Source organism: Rattus rattus, chromosome 5 (assembly GCF_011064425.1).
Source record: "Rattus rattus isolate New Zealand chromosome 5, Rrattus_CSIRO_v1, whole genome shotgun sequence".
NCBI classification, from domain to species: Eukaryota; Metazoa; Chordata; class Mammalia; order Rodentia; family Muridae; genus Rattus; species Rattus rattus.
This window is the reverse complement of record NC_046158.1, coordinates 100,456,688-100,477,126: the sequence shown is the minus strand read 5'-3', so window position 1 is coordinate 100,477,126 and position 20,439 is coordinate 100,456,688. Positions and strand designations below refer to the sequence as shown.

General features: G+C 52.3%; 1 protein-coding gene across 3 annotated transcripts; it reads left to right on the top strand.

Moving 5' to 3' along the window:
* The first annotated feature begins 689 nt into the window (after positions 1-689).
* Shf (Src homology 2 domain containing F) lies at positions 690-20,286 on the top strand. 3 transcript variants are annotated; one of them, XM_032904095.1, is made up of 7 exons: positions 690-1,176; positions 10,097-10,238; positions 12,463-12,669; positions 14,112-14,252; positions 15,488-15,659; positions 15,802-15,921; positions 19,895-20,286. In XM_032904095.1, exons 1-7 carry the CDS (start codon positions 691-693, stop codon positions 20,079-20,081), a joined length of 1,455 nt encoding a protein of 484 aa, XP_032759986.1. In that variant the 5' UTR covers position 690; the 3' UTR covers positions 20,082-20,286. The 3 variants fall into 3 exon arrangements, with proteins under 3 accessions (XP_032759986.1, XP_032759988.1, XP_032759987.1); XM_032904097.1 differs by lacking the exon at positions 14,112-14,252; XM_032904096.1 differs by lacking the exon at positions 15,802-15,921.
* The last annotated feature ends 153 nt before the right edge of the window (positions 20,287-20,439 follow it).

Genomic DNA, 20,439 nt, shown 5'->3' with positions numbered 1-20,439 from the left:
TCTGTTTCTATCGTGTCACAAACTGATTGACAAACCCAGGATTTCCACAAGAAAGCAGTGCAGCTGTGAGGGCTTCGTGGGCCTGCTGGGGCGTGTGTAAGCGTGGATGGGAATTGTTTGTGTGAGGGTTGTTAGTATTTGAAGATGGTGGGTGTGTGTGGAAACATCAGAGCAAGGGTGTCTTTGGGGAATTGATTACATGCCACTTGAGAAGTTTGCCTGGATATAAAGGCAACCTAGATCTGGGTGTGAGATGAGGGACAGGAGGAGGTAGGCGGTACTCCCAAAGTGAGGGCAGTAATAGGCACATTTAAAGAGCAGCTTCTTCGAAAATGTTGTTTGGGTCTTTGGTTTTGGGGAAAATGAATAAGGATGAGCAGGATGTGCCTGGGGATTCATCTTCCCGCGTCTGACGCAAACTCGGAGGTGAAAAAGAAGAGCAGATGGGACTAGTGAACGCCCCACAGGAACACGCGTGGCGACACGTGGAGGATTCACCCTCATGCAGCAACTGCTCCCCGCACCCCGCTGTCTCCCATCTACTCCTCTCCCAGTCCTCGGGTCCCCGTTAGGCAGCCGGCCCCGCCCCTCTTGTCGCTGAAGAGCCCCGCCCCTCCCGCCGGCGCAGCTCCACCCCCTCTCGCCCCGCCCTCGCCGCCCGCGGTCGGCTCGCTCAGTTGGGAGGGCCCCATGCTACTGAGCGGAGCTCCTCCTACGGGCTCCGGCCCCGGGTCGCGGGCGCAGGGCAGCGCGGGGGGCGGCCCCGGGGGATCCCGCCGCGGGGCTGGGGGTGCGGGAACCGGCCCGGGAGGGGGCGGCAGCGGCGGAGTGGCTAAGTGGCTGCGGGAGCATCTGGGCTTTCGCGGGGGCGGCGGCGGAGGGGGCGCCAAACCCGCCCCCCCAGAGCCCGACTACCGCCCCCCAGCGCCCTGTCCGGCCGCGCCCCCTGCGCCGCCCCCGGACATCCTAGCCGCCTACCGGCTGCAGCGAGACCGCGACTTCGAGGACCCCTACTCTGGGGGCTCGTCTGTGTCCGCCGCCCTTTCCACCCCTACGGTCCCTGGCCCCACACCGCCCCCGCGCCACGGCTCACCCCCGCACCGCCTCATTCGGGTCGAGACCCCGGGGCCCCCAGCGCCGCCTCCGGACTCCGGACCCCCTGCCAGCAGCGACAGGGTGAGTGCGGCGCCGGGCGTGGGTGTCCAGGAGGGGTGGTGGTCTGAGGTCTGAGATTTAGGGAGGGACAAAGGTGGCTTGGCTGGGACTCAGCTTTTAGCCGTCAGTATTTCTGGCTAACAGAAGCTTCGTCCCTGACACGGGGGGGCTCAAATTTAACCCTTTTGTTAGCTTCCACTGACTAATCTGAGCCTCCAAACTCTGCCCTATTTCCTGTTAGGGCCCCAGGACTAGTGACGACCTCCTCCGTGGGCTCTTCCCTCAGCTTTGCAACCCCTCCCCACTGATCCTGGAGCCTTTTTTCTAACGGGCATTGAGAAGCACCCCTCCCTCCCCTTTGCTGGTTTATGGCCTTTGTGCCCTCTCTCGAGCAGCAGATTCTCTGCCCTTTGATCTCTTGACTCTTCTTCCACAAAGCTTTCCTCTCCCCCCTCCTCTTCCCCTTCTCCTCCCTCCCACCCTGTCCTGGAATCCAGGCATCTTTGCCGGTCTGAAGCCCCAGAAAGGAGCTGAAAACTAAGATTTCTTATGTGAACACAGTGAGCGAGCGCTGGCCTTTGCCTTTTCTGGCGGGATTAGAGGGGGTGAACTGTTGTACTCAGAATGCCATGGCATTGTCCAGCTCTTACTGAAGAAATTCACCCCTGAGGTATAGGAGCACTCCTTCTAGTGTTCCCCCAAGTATGAGCACACTTGGTGGTCAGGACCTGTTGCCCAGTTAAGGCTGAGTGACTGGGTTCATGCATCATCTCCTCTTGGTTTCCCTCCTTATCCGTCCATTCAGGGAGAGACTGGAGCTTTTTCATGGTCTGGGGGCACTGGAGGAAGACTCCCAATAGTTTGTTTCTCGGGACGCCGACCTTCCTTCTTAATTCCAATTTTACCTGTCCTGGATGATAGACAGCTGAAAGCCATCCCCCACCCCTAAATCGGGGGAAGGTGACGCTGAGCCTCCACAGACTGAGAGCTCATCTCTCCTCAGTTGAGAAGATCTTTATCTGATTAGAGAGCAGTTAATGTCTGAATCCTCAGGTTTCAGAATTGGGCTTTTTAGCCAAAAGATCACTGTCCTGCTAAGCTTTCTGGAGAAGAGGTGTGTTGGGGTCTAAAAGAGCCTCAGATGTGTGAATCACCCCCCCCCACACACACACAGCTCTTGCCATAGAGCATGGCTGACCGTCCTGGCTCATCCTTCAGCTGAAGAGGAAGGTCCAAGGCCACTTCTCCCAGGCAGTGTGCAGCCTCCTTCCTAATTGCCCCTGCTGCTGTAGGACTCGACGACGGTGGTCCATCGGTGAAGCAGAGGGGAGTTGCTAGGCCTTGTCCTCCCTATGGGCCAGTCTCCTCCTCCCTGGCCACTGGCTCTTGGCCCATGGTCTAAGCTGTCCTTGGCTATTCTTTCTGTAGTGGCTTAGAATGACCTAACAGGCTGCCCACCACACTGTGGGTTCCTCCAGGAAAATGTCCAGTTTATTTTTTTTTTTTGTCATTTCTGTCTCCAAAGTGTCTGACCCAGTGTCCTGAAATGTGCGTGTCCATTAACAGGGTGGCTAAGGGGCTTAGATTTCCAAGACATGGTTTTCCTTCCATGGTTTCCCAGAAACCTCCAAGGAAGGAGCTGTGGCCCTATGCACAGACCCTCAGGCCCTTCCTGCCAAGACTGTCCATGCTTCAGTTGGGTCAGCTCTGACCTGTGGTCTTTTTCAGATCTGGGGGAGGGGATGCACAAGAGGTGTCTGAGTCTCTTGCCAGTCAGCCACAGAGACAGGAATGAAATCCAACAGGCTCTCCCGGGAGCCACACAATCTGTGCTTTCTTTGGTGTGTGTGTGTGATAAAAGGATCCAGGGTGTACCATCTGAGCTGTCCCATGGGCTGACCTATGGCTCCTCATAATTCAGAAATCAATTAACTCCCTCCCATCTAGGAACAGAATTTGAGGGATACCAGAGTATTCTCCTAGGAAAAGCTAAGCCAGACAAGGTACCTGAGCTCTTGCCTTAAACCCAGGTGGCCAGACACCAGCAGGGCTGGTGTGTAGTGCTGTCTCTGGACCACCACTCCCTCTGAGCTGTGGTTTCTATGCTGTGTGGCAGCTTCCCCTGTCTTCTCAGCTCTGCAGAGCTCCTTGGCTGGCAGACAGAGGTTCAGGGCTGTGTCCTGAGGTTCGATGAAATGGGTAGAAGTGTTTCCCCACTAAACTGGAGATGCCAAGGAGCCATAGAGTGAGGAGGCAAGAGGGAGTGGCGATCTGGACAAGGCCCTAAGGTCCTGGGGCTTCATTAGCCTTCTTTCTATGCTGGGCTCTCTGGCTGCCAGCCCACTCTGAAGCCCACTGGTATAACTGGCAAAGACACAGAGCTGACCATCTGGCCAGGCCTGGCGGGGCAGGTGTGGGAACAGCAAGAGCGACACCCTGCAACGGCAGCTAGGGCCTGACCAGATGGCCCCCAAAGAACCCCCTCTGGTGCTGGGCCCTGGGCCCACTTCAGGCTCTGCTCCGGCAGAAGGTCCGGGGTTGGGCCTCCTCTTCATGCAATCACTGTTCTCCAAGCTTCAACAGGAAAAGAAACATGATCTAATTATGGGAAAGGAGTGGGGTTGGGATTAAATGAAGTCGGAGTTGCCTATCATATCTGCAGTGTGTCCTCTGTTGTGCCAATATGAAGGCAAGACCTGGCATGGGTAACAAAACAGGCACCCCACATTGATACCAGGCCTCTTTTTTACTCCTAGCTCCTGGGGCCAACCCTAGGGCTCTTGAGCACCCAGAAGTTGTGTGCAAGTATTTCTCATTTATATGGGAAAAGGCTCATAGCTCTTAAATTTTTACAGGAGCTTATAGCCCCCCTCTCCAAAAATAGTATTGGAATTTTAAAAAATAGCCCCCCCAAAATAGTATTAAAATTTTTTTTAACTTTAAAAAGATTTCGTTAGCAATTTTAAACATTATATACGTTTGTGTGCATCTGTATGTGGCTTTGTGTATATGAATGCAGTACCCTTCGAGACCAGAAGAGGGTGTTAGACCTCCCCTGGAGCTGTAGTTAAAGGAAGTTGTTCGCTACCCGAGGTGGATGCTGGGAACCAAACTCAGATTCTTGTCAAGAGGAGCATGTGCTCTTACCCTCTGTACCACCCCTCTAGCCCTCTGCTGAAAACCTGTTTTAAAATTTAAATGTGTGTGTCCTTGTAAACAGAAGCATGCTGGAAAGTCAGAGGAATGACTTGCTAGTAATGAGTCCTAGAGATAAACTGATACAGGCTCGAAGACAAGAACCTTTACCCACTGAGCCAGCTTTTGAGCGCCAGTTTTGAGCACTTTTTACAACAGGTGTGTGTCACAGATGTACTGCGTAGGCTTAGAGCATCCAGGCTCCTTTTAGAAAGTGAGCAAACGGCAGGAGGAAAGTGAGGTAAGAGACCGAGGTATCTGTGTCCCCTCATGATGCTCCTGTGCTGATGATTGTGTAGAGGCTGCCGAAACTAGGACCACTCTTAGACAGTGTCCATTCAGTGTGGTGTCCTTAGGTGATGCTGGTCTGGGTGCAGAGAAGGATACCTGTTCTGTGGAGGTTGATTGGTTGGTTGGCTTTGGATTTCTTGTGTGTTGACTTTGGTTTTGGTGGGGTTTTTTTTTTTTTTTTTCTTTCTTTTTTGAGTTTGCCTTCTGCTGTCTTCACAGAGGATGGAAGTTTGGCTTATCTTGTGTTTATTCTGTGTTGGAGACACAGGGGGGAAATGTGGTAAAGAGAGGAGTCCAGGGGAAGGACTGGAGTGGCTCAGCCCTGGGCCGGGTATCTGTGTTGTCACTGGCACTCCGAGGATGACTGCTGATGGGTTATTGGCTGGCCTGTGTCCTCTGTTGGGTCTGCCTTCTCACACTGCAGTACCACAGTCGGGAACCAGACATGTAGGAGACATCTGCACTGGCTTGGGCAGTGAGTGACTTGGTAACACCTTGACCCTTGCACTCTGCCTTTGGAGAGCTGGCAACTGCTAAGACCCTGGCGCTCGTGGATAGGAGAAGAAAGATGCCTGGGCTGAGCACCCAGCGGGGTACCTCCCGTACTTCTAATCCCAGAACCAGCGTGACATTATGGAAGAGCAAAGATGCGGCCCCCACTCCTGCACCCCGTGGACTTGTGGGTAACTCCTGAACACCTTAGGGTGCTTCACTCTTCTTAGAGAGTATTTTGTGTCTGTCAGTATGAGCTCTTGGGGGACCCCAAAATCTGGTCTCTTTGTCTTTAATAATATTGTAGCAGGCATTTACTGAGCATGTGTCTTGTGCCTGGCACCCTTTCCCACAGCTCTTATGTACTGGGCCAGTCAGTGTTTACAGCAACCCTATAAGAAAGAGTCTACCCTGGGTTGGACGTGGAGAGCTGAAGAAGCACAGGGCTGTTGAGTCCCACTTACAGGGCTTCTCGGCCAGCAAGTGGTAGACCTGAAGCTGACCGCCCAGCAGTACGATTCTGTACTGAGCTCCACTCCAGGGCCTTCAGCACCGGCCACCAGGGCTCCCAGAGAGAGGCAGCACTCATTTGCTAACCAGCAATGAGAGACTCGGGAGAAGAGATGATGTAGGGTGTGTTCTTTGCCTAGTTCACCATTTCCTGAGCACTGAAGCCTGCCACTTGTGGAACTGTCTTGAAGTAAACAGTCATAACACATCCAAGGACCTTACCAGGGTTGGTAACATCAGCCACATGTCTGTGATGTTTGGGTGTTTTGTAAGTACGGCATTACCCTTATAATCAGAAATCAGGAAATAACCCATTTGTGTCATGTCGGCTTCCCGAGCATGTACGATAGGAAAGGCTATCACAGTAAGTAGGAGTAGCAGGGACAGACACTTGGCCTCAGAAAGTAAGCGCTGTGCTCTTAGCCACACTGATTAGGTTATTGGTTTTCAGTGACAAAAGGTTAAATACTGTGGGGGGGGGGACTAAATTAACAGAATTAGATTGTCAACACTCAGGTGATTTTCTTTTCTCGTGCTAAAGATTGAACCTGATGTAGGTCTTGCAAGTCTAGGCAGATTCTCTTGTCATTGAACTATGTCCTCAACCCCTAAACTAAAATATAAGTCTAAAAATTGAGGAAAGAAAAATTTGGAAACATTGGTAAAAAGGCGCTGAGTGTTAGGAGGCGTGGGTCTCAGTCTCGTGCATTGCAGTGCCTGTGGACACCAGAAGAGGGCATTGCTTGATTGCCCCAACTGAACTTTTGATGGTCGTGAGCTACCATGTGGGTGCTAGGAGTTGTACCCATGTCCTCTTGGAAGAGCAGCCAGTGTTCTTAACTGCTGAGCCATCTCTCCAGTCCTAAGAGCTGACATTTATTGACCACTCATTCCTGTCAGCCTTCCGGCTAAGAATATTACAGCTCCTTCTTACTGTTTATTCCTTAGCCACTCTGCTGCAGCAGGGAGGGAAGAAAAGAGTCAGGCATGAGGGCAGCTGTGCACTGGGAGCTGTGGAGGAGCTGCAGTAAGAGAGCTTGGGAACTCTGAAGTCCACAGAGTGCCTGTTCTGTAGTCACCAACACCAACACCCACCCTGGGGAACCCATGGGTAGGTCAGAAACATGTCGTTCGGGCCAACTGAAAAGTGGAAGGTGGAAACAGATGGTAGTCCTGTTAGCTGCCCTGGGAGAGGCATGGTCAGGAAGGAGGTTCAAAGGCTGGCAGCTGCTCTGGGAGAGCCACTGCCCAAGTGAGCAGATGCATGGCAGGGTCCTAGAGACAGCTTATAGGACGGTAGGAGAGAGCAGGGGTGGCACAGGGCCCTTTGAGTAGCCACTACCTTACTTCCTGGTTGGGAAGTTTTTCAGCAGCGCCCTGGCTGGAAAAGGGGATGTGCTTGAGTATTGCTCGCCATGGTGTTAGGTGCCTTCCCGCGTCCTAGCTGACAGTTCTCCCCTTCTTCCCTTTTCCAAAATGGATTCTCCAGTGAGCCTGAGCCTCCCACTGCCACTGGTCATTCAGGTCATTCAAAGGTCAGAGCACCTGGGGCAGGTGGTACTAATGTCACTTCAATAGAAGTCTGAGTAGGAGCTCCTTTATGTATCCAGTAAACATGCATCCAGCATCTACTGTGTGCTAGGCCTGTGATGAGTGTTGGATAGAGCAGTGGGCACATCAGAGGGGGTCAAGGGGACACAGACTACAGATTGTAGTAGTCCAAACATAGTCTGCATGGACTGTGTTCCCGTGAGCAATTTCTCCCCCTCTCACACAGAAACACTGGGCAAGCAGGCTTGGGGTCTGGCTTGGATTTTCTGTGCCCAGAGTGGATACCAGTCCTGCCAGCCTTCCCAGCTGGTGACTCTGCTGCCGCTCCTGTCCTGGGCCTTTCGAGTAGCTCTCTGCATGCCCCAGTCCAGGGTGGGGGTCTGGGGCTTCCTGGAGCAGGGTGTGGAACCAGGAGTACAACAGAAGAGCCATTGAGCTGTCTGCAGAAACGACACCAGGTCGCCTACAGGCACTGTCAGCTGGCGTGGGGAGGCCCACACCAGCCTGGGAGGGGCAGGGATTCCAGGAAAAAGCAACTGCGTGCAACTCTGACCAGGCTTGCTGAGGGGAGGCCTGGAAGGGCTCTGGAGTGGGGCCCTAGGAGACTAGGAGGGGTGTTGAGGGCAGCACCTCACTGAGAAACTTCTTAGAATGCAGTCTTATTTGGAAAGGCTTGGTCATCCTTTAATAAGCTATCTACCTAGGCTTATATTTTTCTGTATCAACTCAGTCAATGGGGGGCGGGGGAAGGGCTGTGCTTTCATTCATTCCTCTCCTTTTCTGTGATGGGTTTAACATAATTACTGAGAGCTGTCAGTTCCTGGGTATTTAGCTGTAAATGTAGGTCCTGCCCGCAGGAAGTGCCCAGTCTGCCTAAAGACACAACAGTAGAACAAGCATTTGCTTTTTTTTTTTTTTTTTTTTTTTTTTTTTTTTTTTTCCCGGAGCTGGGGACGGAACCCAGGGCCTTGCGCTTGCTAGGCAAGCGCTCTACCACTGAGCTAAATCCCCAACCCCCAAGCATTTGCTTCTTAATGCAATCAGACAGGTACCTAATGGGCTGGGCCCGGAGGAGCATGGAAGGGGCTTCTGAGAGAAGAAACTTGAGTAAGAATTTGCCAGGACAGGAAGGTGGTGCAGGCAGAGAGGAAACCATTGATTAAAACAATCATGGCGCTTTCAGAGCGTGGTCCAGAGAGGAAAGTAGAGTTCTCACGGTGAACTCTTTCTCAAAACACTGGAGTGAGAAGTTATTGTGAGGTGTAAGGATAATGTGTCAGGTGGCTCAGACACTGTAGAGCGGCTGCCACACATGAGTTGACGCTGTGTGCTGACTGGCAGAGTTGCCAGCAGTGGGCAGTGGGTGATGCTGTAGATGCCAGTGGCCTGGGAGGGGGAAAAAGCTGGGGGTGGGGGGACTGTGTGTGATGGACCCGGACAGACTCATCTGTTCCCTGGAGAGCAGAGGGCTAAGGCTGAAGGGCTCGAGTATAGTGCTGGTAGAATAAAAGAGGACGTTTACAGCCTTCTGCCGGTTGCCTATTGGAGCCAGAGAGACACACATGAGATGTGTAGGGTAGCCGATAACCTGGACTACTGATGGGTTGGTGTGAGCTACCTCAAGCAGGCAGGTAGGAAGGGAAGTAAAGAGCTGAGGGCCAGACTGAAACGAGGTAGAAGCGTAAACGCCTGAGGATAAGGTAGAGGCAGTCACGGGGACAACCTCGGAAACCTATAGATGGGTCACATGGGGCCAAAGGGACAGCCAGAGGGATGTGTGAGGTGGAGTTGGTTCTTGCTCCATCTTGTCCTCCAGGGGTCCCCTTCCCAGATCCTCTCACCAAGGGCAGGGTGGTCACCTGGCTCAGCCTAGGCTTCAGTTGGGTGAAATTCAGGAGCGGCCATTCCCTGCGCTGCGAGCCCCAGAACCACCTCTGATGCCAGCTGTGACCCTGAGAGTGGTGCAGTGCTCCAGGGCCTGGCTTGGTGAGTCCTACCTTTTCCTGCCCAGTTTGGAGAAAGACTCCATTGTCCTCAGCCCTGCCCTGCCCTGCATGCCTCGGCGTCCTCTGTTGTCACTGCTTTGCCAATGTATGAGACAGGGACAGGCAGCGGGGAAATGGAAAGCTGAGACTGGTTTTCTAGATCCTGGCTCTGGACCTCATCCGGTCTCAGGGGTGTCCCAGGGTGCCCCAAGGCATTTTCCTCCCAGGAGGCTGAGAAGCCCCACCAGCTACAGGTCAATAGCCCTGTACACCAATCGCGTGAGTTCCAGTGAACTTTCCATCTAAGTCAGATGGTTTAGGGTGTATCTCCTAAATGCCTGTTGTCCAGTTTCTTCAAAAGAGTTTATGGTACCCACAGAACAAGGACCTGACAAGGATCAAATGACAGAATGGTGACAGAGTGATGTCCCTACTTCCTTTTCCCTCCTCCTCCTCCTGCCCCCTCTTCCTTCTCCTCCTTCCTCTTTTAATAGAGACAGGGTCTTACCTTGTAACGCTGGTTGGCCTGCAATACCCTGGAACTCCCAGAGCTCCACCTGCCTCTGCCTTCTGAGTGCTGGGGTTAAAGCCTGCTCTACACCATCTGCTTTAGTTTCTTCAAGGTCACTGGCTCGCTCTTTGTTGAACATCTGTGGAAGTGTGACAGGCTACCCTGTGCTACTCTCTGAGATGTCACCTCACCGTTCTGCTCTTCAGCACAACTCTTTGTTCTCTGCTGTTGTCCAGTTCGGACCCTAAGATTAACTCTTAAGACCCAATAGCTTCATCCTGGCTATTTAGCCTAGGACATGGCCACAAGGCAGGACATTAGTAGGAAAGAAAGAAGTCCCATCTCTGCCAGGGGGAGCAGAGCTGCCTGTCCTTGCCTGAGCCCTGTTGTCTTTGCCTTCTCCTAGCTGGCAATCCTAGAGGACTATGCGGACCCATTCGATGTTCAGGAGACTGGTGAAGGCTCAGGAGGAACTTCAGGAGCTGCAGAGAAGGTCCCTGAAAATGATGGCTACATGGAGCCCTACGAGGCCCAAAAGATGATGGCTGGTAAGTACTGAGGATGAGGGCGACTGCTCTGAGGCCTTGGCTCTGCACAACAAATCCAAGGACTGGTCCCATGATCCCTGGCAAACAGGGAGAAAGCCTGTGCCAGGCTCTCAGGAATGTGGTCAAGGCCTTCAAGAATTTGGAAGAGAAGGTGTAAGCTGTGACACCTGAAGCCATAGAGGAGGCTGTGTAACCAAAGGTCCAGTAGAAACACTGGCGACATAGGCTTCCTAGCTCCAGGATGGTGGCATGAGTTGAGTCAAACATTCCCAAAAGAAAGTCTGTCAGTAGCCTTTGGAAATGTGCTGAGTTTGAGTTAACGTTATCAAAGAGAAACGCTGACAGCAGGTGAGTAGATGCATTGGGTGCCATGGAGGGGGCTGAGGAAGCGTTTCAGAGTTAGAGTAGAAAGGACTGAGTCAGACCTGCCCAAGAGATGACCCAGGGAAAGAGTCAGTGAGGGTGAACAGAGAGGACAGGAGGGGGTCGGAGAGGACGGGTGAAGGGAAGGCCAAGAGAAATGGTGCTTCAGGCTCTGTCTGAGATGGCAGAGACCAAGAAGGATGCAGAGGTTCAAGTAAAGAGTGTGGACTTGTGCCAGAAGAAGGAAACGAGATTAATGTGGCATGTAAGGGGGGTTCTGAGCCGTGGTACACAGAATCGACTAGAAGAGCTAGCTGCCATACTGCTGAGTTAACAAGCTATCTCACTGCTACTTGGTATTACCGCATTTTTGTTTGCTTTTATAAGATGTGCTCTCAATATGTAGTCAAGCTGGCCTGGAACTTACTACATCATCCAGGCTAGCCTGAGATTACAGCATTCCTCCTGTCCTTACCTTCCAAGGCCGGGATTACAGACATAGGTCGTCACCATGTCCAGCCCAACTGTTGGGAAGCTAAGGAGCCGGTAATTACAAATTGTTTCTTCCTCTTCTCAGCTGAGAAAGAATTAAGAAGTCAAATTAAGGACAGGGCTAATGGAGATTTAAATGCCAACTTTATTGCTGATAAAGTTGACCCAAGGAAATAACTTAGCGATGTTAGCACAATGGTTTTTTAAATACTCTTCAGGAAGTTAAACATGCCTGCTCAGACTTGGCAGCACAGGCGGCTCTGTGCAGGCACACGTGGAAGAGAAGGATCCAGGAGTCCTGTGTTTCTGTGAGAAGGCCAAGCTGAGGAAGGGAGTGAGCACTCACTGGCCAATCAGATCAGCTGCCCTACCCTCCTCCTTAGAGATGAGTGAGGGGAAGAGCGGCATCACAGGAGGGTTATTTCAAAGAGCCTGTGAGGTGCGTCCTGGTAAAACCCTCGCTATGGAGAGATGAGGTTGAAAGTCCTGAGATGGACTTAAGAGTGCAGTACACTCAGGTCCAACTGGAGCACTGGTGGGCAGAAGTGGCCAGTGAGAAGGGGTACCGAGTTAGGTCTGAGAGATATGGTGTGGCCGTGAGTACCCTGGAATTATATGTGAAAATGTAAGTGCTTTAACCGTACATTTTTGCGGAGAGAAGGGCTGAAGGTGCGGATGGCCCTGGTGATCAAACCCAGGCCTCCTGCGTGCTAAGCAGGCGTTCTACCACAGAGACACAGTCCCAGTCCTAAAATACATATTTTGTGGCAAGTTAGAACTGGATCTTTTATCAGATTTACATCAGCGATCCTAAAAGTCTGAAGGGAGCTGAGGACAAAATGGAGCATTGGTAGCAGCTGTGGAAGGAGGACCAGAACGCCAGAAGGACTGACGCTGTGAGGTCTGAGCAAACAGCTTAGGAGTCAGGGTGGGAAGAACTAAGCATCGCTGGGCCTGTGAATGGAGACCAAGAGAGGATCCAGGAGAACATGATCAACGGGAAGGAGAGAAGACAGTGGGCAAAGTTGACTTGTCAGGGGAAACTGTTAAGAAGAGGGGTCAGTGGCATCTGAGTGACAGAGGATTTCCTGATTGAAGTTACTTTAACTAGAACATAAGGAAACAGAGCTGGGCACTAAGGGACAGGTGGGCAGAGAGGAGCACTGTGTCTCAGTTTCCCTAACATGCCCACTTAGCTTTCCCAGCTCTTGCTGGTTATCCTGGAGTCCTTCTCCTTTTACTTTGCCATGTGTCTGCCACTTCCTCCCGTGGGATCCAGGATTTGTGGCTGCTGAGTTCTCCTCAAGCCAAGGCATAGGCTCTGGGTTAAGCCTACTCCTTACACCTCTCTCCTCTTTGCACTGGGCAGAGATCCGGGGATCTAAGGAGACGGCAGTTCAACCCCTACCTCTCTATGATACACCCTATGAGCCAGAAGATGAGGGGGCCAGCCCGGAAGGTGAGGGGGCTTCCTGGGCCAGGGAGTCGCGCCTGCCGGAGGATGACGAGAGGCCTCCAGAAGAGTACGACCAGCCCTGGGAGTGGAAGAAGGAACGGATTTCCAAAGCCTTTGCGGGTGAGTCTCGTGGCAGGAGCAGCTCTGCTGGGGCCTCTGAGCACTTTACAGACTCGGGAGAGTGGAAGGAGCAGACCCTAGGAACCAAGCAAGGTCTAGGGGTGGAACTCTAGGGCAGCGCTGTGTGCACAGGCGAGCAAGAGTGAGCATACGTCTCTACATCTCACCTCTTCCAGGCCAAGCTCCAGCTCTAACCACCTTTGGGAGTCTGGGTAAAAATAAACACATTCCAGTACAGATTATGAAACGTGTGGCATATGTTAAATATATTTGACAAAGAGGATATTTTATACCTCAAATGATACAAATCGATATATGCGTGACCTGGATCCTGAGACTGAGACCCTAGTGGCAAGCCTGACTGGCTCCAAGGGTATGCTGAGCTGCATATGGAGGCTGGGAGATTGCTAAATGAAGATCAGGTTTCTCCTGTCCCAACCACACCACTGTGTCCCAGGCCCAAGTCCACCATGGAAACAGTACACATTGACAGTCTGCGGTGGGTGGAGCAAAGGCCTTAAACTGGGAGAGTACCTGTATCTTAAGGACCGAGATGCCATTAGATATCACCCCTGCTTCCGTTCCCTACACACACACACACACACACACACACACACACACACACACACACACACACACACACACACACCCCTACCTCTCACACACACCCCTACCTCTCACACACAGACAGCTCAATCTGTATCCAGCCCTAAGCTCTGCCCTCCCAACCCTGGCAGCCAGACTGGGAAACCACAAGTTTCTGCTTTGCTTCCTGTAAAGCACACACCCATCAAGGATGGGCCATTTATCTCCAGAGGTCTCCTTGGAGAATCAATACTGTTTGGATTGCTTAATGGGAAATCTATGTTCATCATTAGGAAACCTCGTTAGTGGCCCTACAGCCAGCCACTGGTGGCGTCACTCAGGACTTGGAGGAGCAGGATTCGATTTAAAATAAAAAAAAAAAAATCCCTTTGCCCCAAGTCTTGAGTATTCCAGATAACCCGAGGTTTTGTCCCAGTCTTGAGCTCTGCTAGTTCCCAGGCTGGGGGCAGAAGAGGAAAGGGGACAATGAAGTGTCAGGGGTGTGGTTCCAGAGGTGTAGGCAGTCCCTTTCCCATGTTGCCCTCCAGGTCCTCTGGGTTCCTGGAAACTAGTGAGGGGGTAGAAGATTAGGGAACCCACGGGGCTGACCAAGCAAGATCCTGTTTACCACTCAACACTCCTACCTTTTCCTCACTGGGCCAGGCTGGTGTGGTTAGCACCTGCCCTCTCAGCCCTGAGTCCTGTTCCCTCCTCTAGTGCTGCCTGGCCTCGGCCTCTGTCCCTCCTCCTTTCTAGGCTACTGTGTATCTTAGCTCTGTGTTTTGATGCCTCAACCTCTGCCTTTCCCTGTCTCTGTCACTGTCTCTTTCTCTTGTCCCTCCTGCTGCTGGCTCCAGTTGACATAAAGGTCATCAAAGACCTACCTTGGCCTCCGCCTGTGGGACAGCTGGACAGCAGCCCCTCCCTGCCTGACGGGGACAGGGACATCTCCGCTCCAGCTTCACCCCTCCCTGAGCCCAGCCTGGAGGACAGCAGCGGTGGGTCCTTTGGGGACTGTGGCCAGGGTGATAGGTCTTTTACCTCTCAGCCTCTGTGGGCTCGGGTTGGAGGAATCCCCTGTCCTGGGGGAAGAAGGAAAAGACGAAGCACGTTCCCCACCCCCACCCAGAGCCGTATGTGTGGTCTCTTAACAAAGGCCCTTTCCCTTGGGAAGCTGAGGCAGGAGGACTGTCATGAGCTACATAGTTCCATAAAACAACCTAGGCTATAAAGTGGAACTGTGTCTAAAAATAAGAAAAATCCACTGTTTTTAAAACTTAAGTTCTTTTGTGTGGAGCTCTGCCTGCTAAAGCAGGTGTTCGTGAGGCATGGGGAAGTGCTGGCAAAGGAGAGAGAGCTACAAGGAGAGAGAGCCTCTACTGAGGGGGAAAAGCAAAGGCATCAACTTCTTCCTCTACATCCAGCATGAACACCCAAGGGTGTGCGGGTGTTTGTGTGTGTGTATGCATGTGTGTGTGTGTGTGTGTGCATGTGTGTGTGTGTGCACAGCCATGCATCCTGTTGTACATCAAGCATGAGGGTTTGTAGGTATTTTGTAAATGCAGGATAGAGGAGAGTGTCGCTTGTGCATGTGACCCACTTGGAGGATGCAGGGAGTGTTCCCCTGTGCTGGCTCAGCTACCTGGCTGCCCTGCTTTGGAGATGCAGCGCTGCCTCCCTGGACTTCTGCGGAAGGGGAGGGAGGACAATGGGCAGCAGCAACCTTGGGGTGGAGAGGGCCAGGCAGCCTGGCGGCTTTGGACAGGATTAGCCTGTCAGGACAGCACCAAGGGGAGTCAGATAATTGTTCTTAGATCAATAAGTCATTTCTACAGACCAGCCTGGCAGGGTGATTTGGAGATCGGTAATGAACTCTGAGGAGAAAGAAACAATATTATCAACACTGAAGCCACCCTAAGGAGGGTGGAAAAGAGGAAGACAGTCCGCTGAGGGAGACAGCTTAAGTGGTTTCTCCTGTTGTCTGTCCCCTTTGGCCTGCCTGTGTGGACTGAGAGGCCCCAGGAGGCGTGGTGTGGCTCAGGAGCTGTACCCTTCCCTGAGAGTGGTCTAGGTTCTGTCCTTGGAGTCAGGCAGGCAGGCCTGTGAGCATGCCCTCCCAGAACATGCCTTTGGCCTTTGTGAGGACTTGGAAGAAGTAGGGTAGGACATTGGCTGCTTGAGAGGGCTCTGCCTCTAGACACGTCAGAGTCCATGACCAGTGTGTTCCTTACAGCCCAGTTTGAAGGATCGGAGAAGAATTGCCTGTCACCTGGCCGGGAGGAGAAGGGGCGGCTACCTCCCAGGCTGTCTGCTGGGAACCCCAAGACAGCCAAGCCCCTAGGCGCGGAGCCCAGCAGCCCCCTGGGGGAGTGGACAGATCCAGCACTGCCTCTGGAAAACCAGGTGTGAGTGTCTGTGTCCAGCTGGGGACTCCCTCCCTCTTCCTCCCCTCCTGCACTGGCTTCCCTGCAGGGGACACCCAGAATGGGTGGGCCTGGACGGCGAGGGACCCAGCAGAGATGCCCCCTTCTCCTCTCTCGTCCTCAGCTGGTACCACGGGGCCATCAGCCGAACAGATGCGGAGAACCTGCTCAGGCTGTGCAAAGAGGCCAGCTACCTGGTGCGCAACAGCGAGAGCAGCAAGAATGACTTCTCCCTCTCCCTCAAGTGAGTAGGGAAGGCCGTGGGTAGAGGTGCCCACTCACCTGTAGGGCAGAAGAGGATTTCAGCACTCTCTTCTGGTCCAGCCAGACGGGGAAGAACCAGATACCCTTTGAGCAACTGCTGGCTCTGGGAACCTGAAATGTCTGAGACTTCTCAGGAGGAAGCGTTTAAAGGGTAGCATCCAGTTCAGAAGGTTTCTGTCACTTGGACGTTCAACCTCTCTAGGTCTCCATTTCTTAATAAGATTGATAAGATCCGTTTTATTGGGAGAGATTAAAGGAAATTTAATGTTAAGGCACTTGATTGAATGCCTTAGCACCTAGCATGTTTCGAAGATAAATTGTTATTGTCATCACGGTTAAATGCTAACAGGTAGAAGCACCTGCCAGGAGATATGGGAGTAGTTCTACCTGCAGGGTCAGCAGGGTGAGGTGGGGGTCGGAGATCTAGGTCAGAGGAGGAGGCCAGAGCATTCCACTGAGTCCACTGCATATGGGAGGAGAGAGGAAGAAGTAGCCAAGATAGGGCCCTTGGTTCCCATCAGCCTGTTCTTTGGAGCAGCTCTAGCTCAGACTCCAGGCTCTCCACAGTAGGATGGCCTGTGCTCCTCTTGGCAACCAGGAAGTCTACCCAGTATAGCCATCCCTAAGGTGGCCAGCTGGAGTGAGGTGTGCATCGACCTTCCCCCTCAATTTGGGAGTATCTTGGACACCTCACACCACATTCCCTGGTACTAGATACTGGTACCTGCCCCCTGCACCCCAAACAAGTCCAAGGGGTAGAATTGCACACATTTAGATGATTGTTCAACTTCACTAAAAGATCAAAAAAATCTACCACGGACAGTTAAGTGGTCTCGGTTCTATTCTGGGGTTTGATAAAACTAGCTGTGTGACGGTGACCGTAGACAAATCATTTCCTTCTCCAGGCCTCAGGCTCTCTTCTTGCTGAATGAACTGATATGGGTTTCTTCTAGCTCTTATATTCTAGGAGTCTGCAAGCTATAAAATCAAAAAGAGGACTTTGGAAAAGCTCACTTGTCAAAAATATGATTTACACAACTTGAGGTAGTGCATTGTTACTAAGATTATAATTGAAAATCTTGGCACGGACCTCCTAGCATATATACCTTGTCCAAAACAACTACTGCTGTGCTGATAAATCTCCTGTTTTATACAAATGAAATAGATTCAAGGAGCTTTGTTACTTGCTCAAGGTCACCAGCTAATAATTAAGTCCCTAAGCTAGATGTGGTGGTAGTACCTGTGGTTTCAGTTACTTAGGAAGCTGAGGCAGGATTCCTTACATCCAAGATTTCCAGGCCAGCTTAGAGAACATAGCCAGAAAGTGTTTCAAAATCTACAAACACAGCACCTAGCTCAGTCTGATTTCAGGAATTACACTGCTCAGTGACAGGGTTCCAACCCTCACCCACTGCCATTTGCTGGAAATCTGGTACTGTCCAGCCCAAAGGGAGACAGCACCCCAAGGTTGGGGACTTTAGAGTGGAACTGGGCAACTAGGGGTGAGGGATTGCCTTAGTCTAGGGAAGAAGGCCAGCCTGGGTGTCTGCTACACTCCAGCCGATCCCACCCAACAGGCTGTCTGCCAAGGTCTCGTTTGCATATAAATGGCTTCTCTGAAATACAATTATGGTTTCTCTTCTCTCCCTAATGGAAGGGCTTTCACTGGTAATTAAACAGCTTCCTCAGAAAGCCTTGCCGGCCCTGGGCCCAGCTGGTCCCACCCAACATCCTGAGGGTCTGGCAAGGACCTTGCTGTGTCTTAATGTACCCTAGGGACTAGTCCCTGGGGGTTGAAAAGCACAGCCACCCCTCCTCCAGAGGTTGGCAATGCAGATGAAGGCCAGTTACCCTCCTGAGTCTGTCCCTTGAGAAAACACGCTGTGCAGTTTAAGAGAGCCATTTCTCCCAAGTGGGCTGTGGGAAGGGGCATTACTCTCAAACCCTGAGGTGAGAGAAGATAGGGCCTACACTGCTTCCCACAGCATATGGGGACCACTGCTTACTGCCCTACCTCCCCGTTACACACCCTTGTTTCCTTTTCCTTGGAGCCTGTGTGCTCACTGTGTACACCAGGCAGTATCTCAGCACTCCAGATGCCTCTATATCCTGATACACAGCCAGGCAGATTCCTAAGACCCTGGAGGAGAGCACATAAGAGCCAGTCTCCCTCCACCCCTTTCTCCTCTGCAGTTCCGTTCCTCTCCATTCCTCACTTGTTTCCCAGTGTAATAGGTCTAGTCAAAACCTTTTTTATGCCCAGGTAGATGGGGCAGCTGATTTGCCAACCCCCTGCCAACAAGGACGTCAGGATGGAAGCAGCCTCCTCACAGGACCTGTTGCCACCCAGGCCTCTCAACCTTCTGCGTGCTCCTCTGGGCTCAGGCTAGGAAAGGCAAATTAGGCTGTGTGCTGTGCCAAACATTCTTTAGCCCCATGCCTGTGGTATGGTACAGACCCAGGGCTGCCAGACCGGCCAGTGGCAATCTGGACAGTTGCTCCTGCTGAGTGCCCCACCCCCATACTTTATAAAGTGGAGGGCATTCGAGAACAGGCCAGAGCTTTGCATATTGTGTCTGTCTGGAGGGGAGGGCTAGCTAATGCTGACTTTCTGGCTTTAGGGAGCTGGGAGAAGCAGTGGAAAGTGTCCGTTCCCTTGACAGAGTTTTGGGGTACAGGTAAAAGATGTCCAGTGTCTCACTGTTGTCCTCAACAACATGAGTTTCCCCCACAAGGTTTTAGGGATCTCAACTGGGGCCAAACCAGGATTGGTGGCCTGAAGAAGAGTTTCAGGACTAGCAGATGGATTTATGAGGCAAACGTGGAGGTTTTTATTAAAATTAGTTTAGTTTATAGTGAAGCATGAGGACTATGAGAAAAAGACGTGGTCAGAAGGTAATAAGATACAGTCGGATGTGAGCACAGCTCCTGAGGGGAGAGGGTGCAGCCTCATGTTCTGTCACTTTTTGTTTTCACCGTAGCCACATCCGATTTGGGTTGGGTCTGAAGTTACTGTTTCAAGCTCTCGATAGAATTACTATCACCAAGATAAAGTTTAATGCACAGGAACACAGGAAGGTGGGACCGCTTTGCTGTAAACAGGTCCCCCTCCCTGCCCCCCCCCCACTTTTCAGCCAAACTACAGTATAGGAAAAAGAATAAGCCCCTCTCCAAGGCCATACACATCCAGGCCCTAAGACCTGCTCCACACAAACTCTGTACTGAAAGGAAGATTAATTAAGTCTCTGCAGCAGCCTTTGCAGCCTACGTCAGTTGTGCTTCAATCAGACTCCAGGATGGGGGACTCCCATCCCCTCTCGCCTTGCCTCACCTCCACACTGTAGTTCCGTTTTCTATCACTCTGGGTAGGTAAAGCTAACAGAGTCTCCAGATGCTGTCACTCTAGGCCTAAGGGCTGCCTGGACGGAGTGAGAGGGCTTGACGTGGTGTAAGACCCAAAGACTGGTGTGGCCATAAATCTCAAGAAGGGGCGCTGAGCATAAGGCAGGCTGCGGTTCAGTTGGTAAGGTGCTTGCTAGAATGTACAAAGCCCTGGGTTCTGTGTTCAGCACCCCATAAACTGGCACACACCTGTAATTAAGAGGAAGAGACAGAGGCTAGCCTGACCTACATGAATCTGTCTCAAAAAACCAGGTAGGGTTAAACTGGCCTTAGCCAGAGGCTGATGGGCTAGAATCACAGAATTGGAGGGTGGAGGTCACTGCTCTCTCTACCAGCACACACCCTGTATACTCACCACACACACATTCTTGGCACACCCAATGTCCTCACCACAAAGCCAGTGCCTCATGCTACCTACTCAACCCTCTCCTCCTCACCATCCCTTCCCTAGCCACCTCCCACTTGAAGCTGGCTTTGGAACCACACTTGCTGGGAGGGTGGTAGGGCACTAGGAGGAACCCCTGGTCACCAGGATCCCTTTCTCTTCCTAGGAGCAGTCAGGGCTTCATGCACATGAAGCTGTCTCGGACCAAGGAACACAAGTATGTGCTGGGCCAGAACAGCCCACCCTTCAGCAGCGTCCCTGAAATCGTGCACCACTATGCCAGCCGAAAGCTGCCCATTAAGGGAGCGGAACACATGTCCCTGCTCTACCCTGTGGCCATCCGGACTCTGTAGATGTGAGACCAGGGCAGTATGATAGACCTGGACCCAGCCCTTGTCACCTGCACGAGGGCTGCGGTTCTTGCTAAGGACATGATGTCAGAAACTTGGCTTCCCCTTGTCCTAGGATCTAGTAGGCGCTGAAGATTCCTTAATTTATTATAAAGGGGAGGGAATCATGGGCCTTGGAATAAAGGGGCTGTGTGGAGCTGGGAACAGAGGAAAGCCTGAGGAGGAAAGGATCTTCCCGCCCTGGTCAGACACTAGGGAGGAAGTGGCGACCTCCCGCACGACCCACCCTCCGCCCCTTCCCTCTTCCGTCCCCCACCCCCAGCCCCTGTCCCCAGAGTGCCCGCCCGGGCTCTGAGCCAGA

Excerpts from the sequence above, each read along its gene's own strand:
- Shf (XM_032904095.1), top strand. The coding sequence starts at position 691 with ATGCTACTGAGCGGAGCTCCTCCTACGGGCTCCGGCCCCGGGTCGCGG. Across the intron at positions 15,660-15,801 it reads CTGCCTCTGGAAAACCAGGT|CTGGTACCACGGGGCCATCA; the intron begins GTGAGTGTCTGT and ends TCTCGTCCTCAG. Across the intron at positions 15,922-19,894 it reads GACTTCTCCCTCTCCCTCAA|GAGCAGTCAGGGCTTCATGC; the intron begins GTGAGTAGGGAA and ends TTCTCTTCCTAG.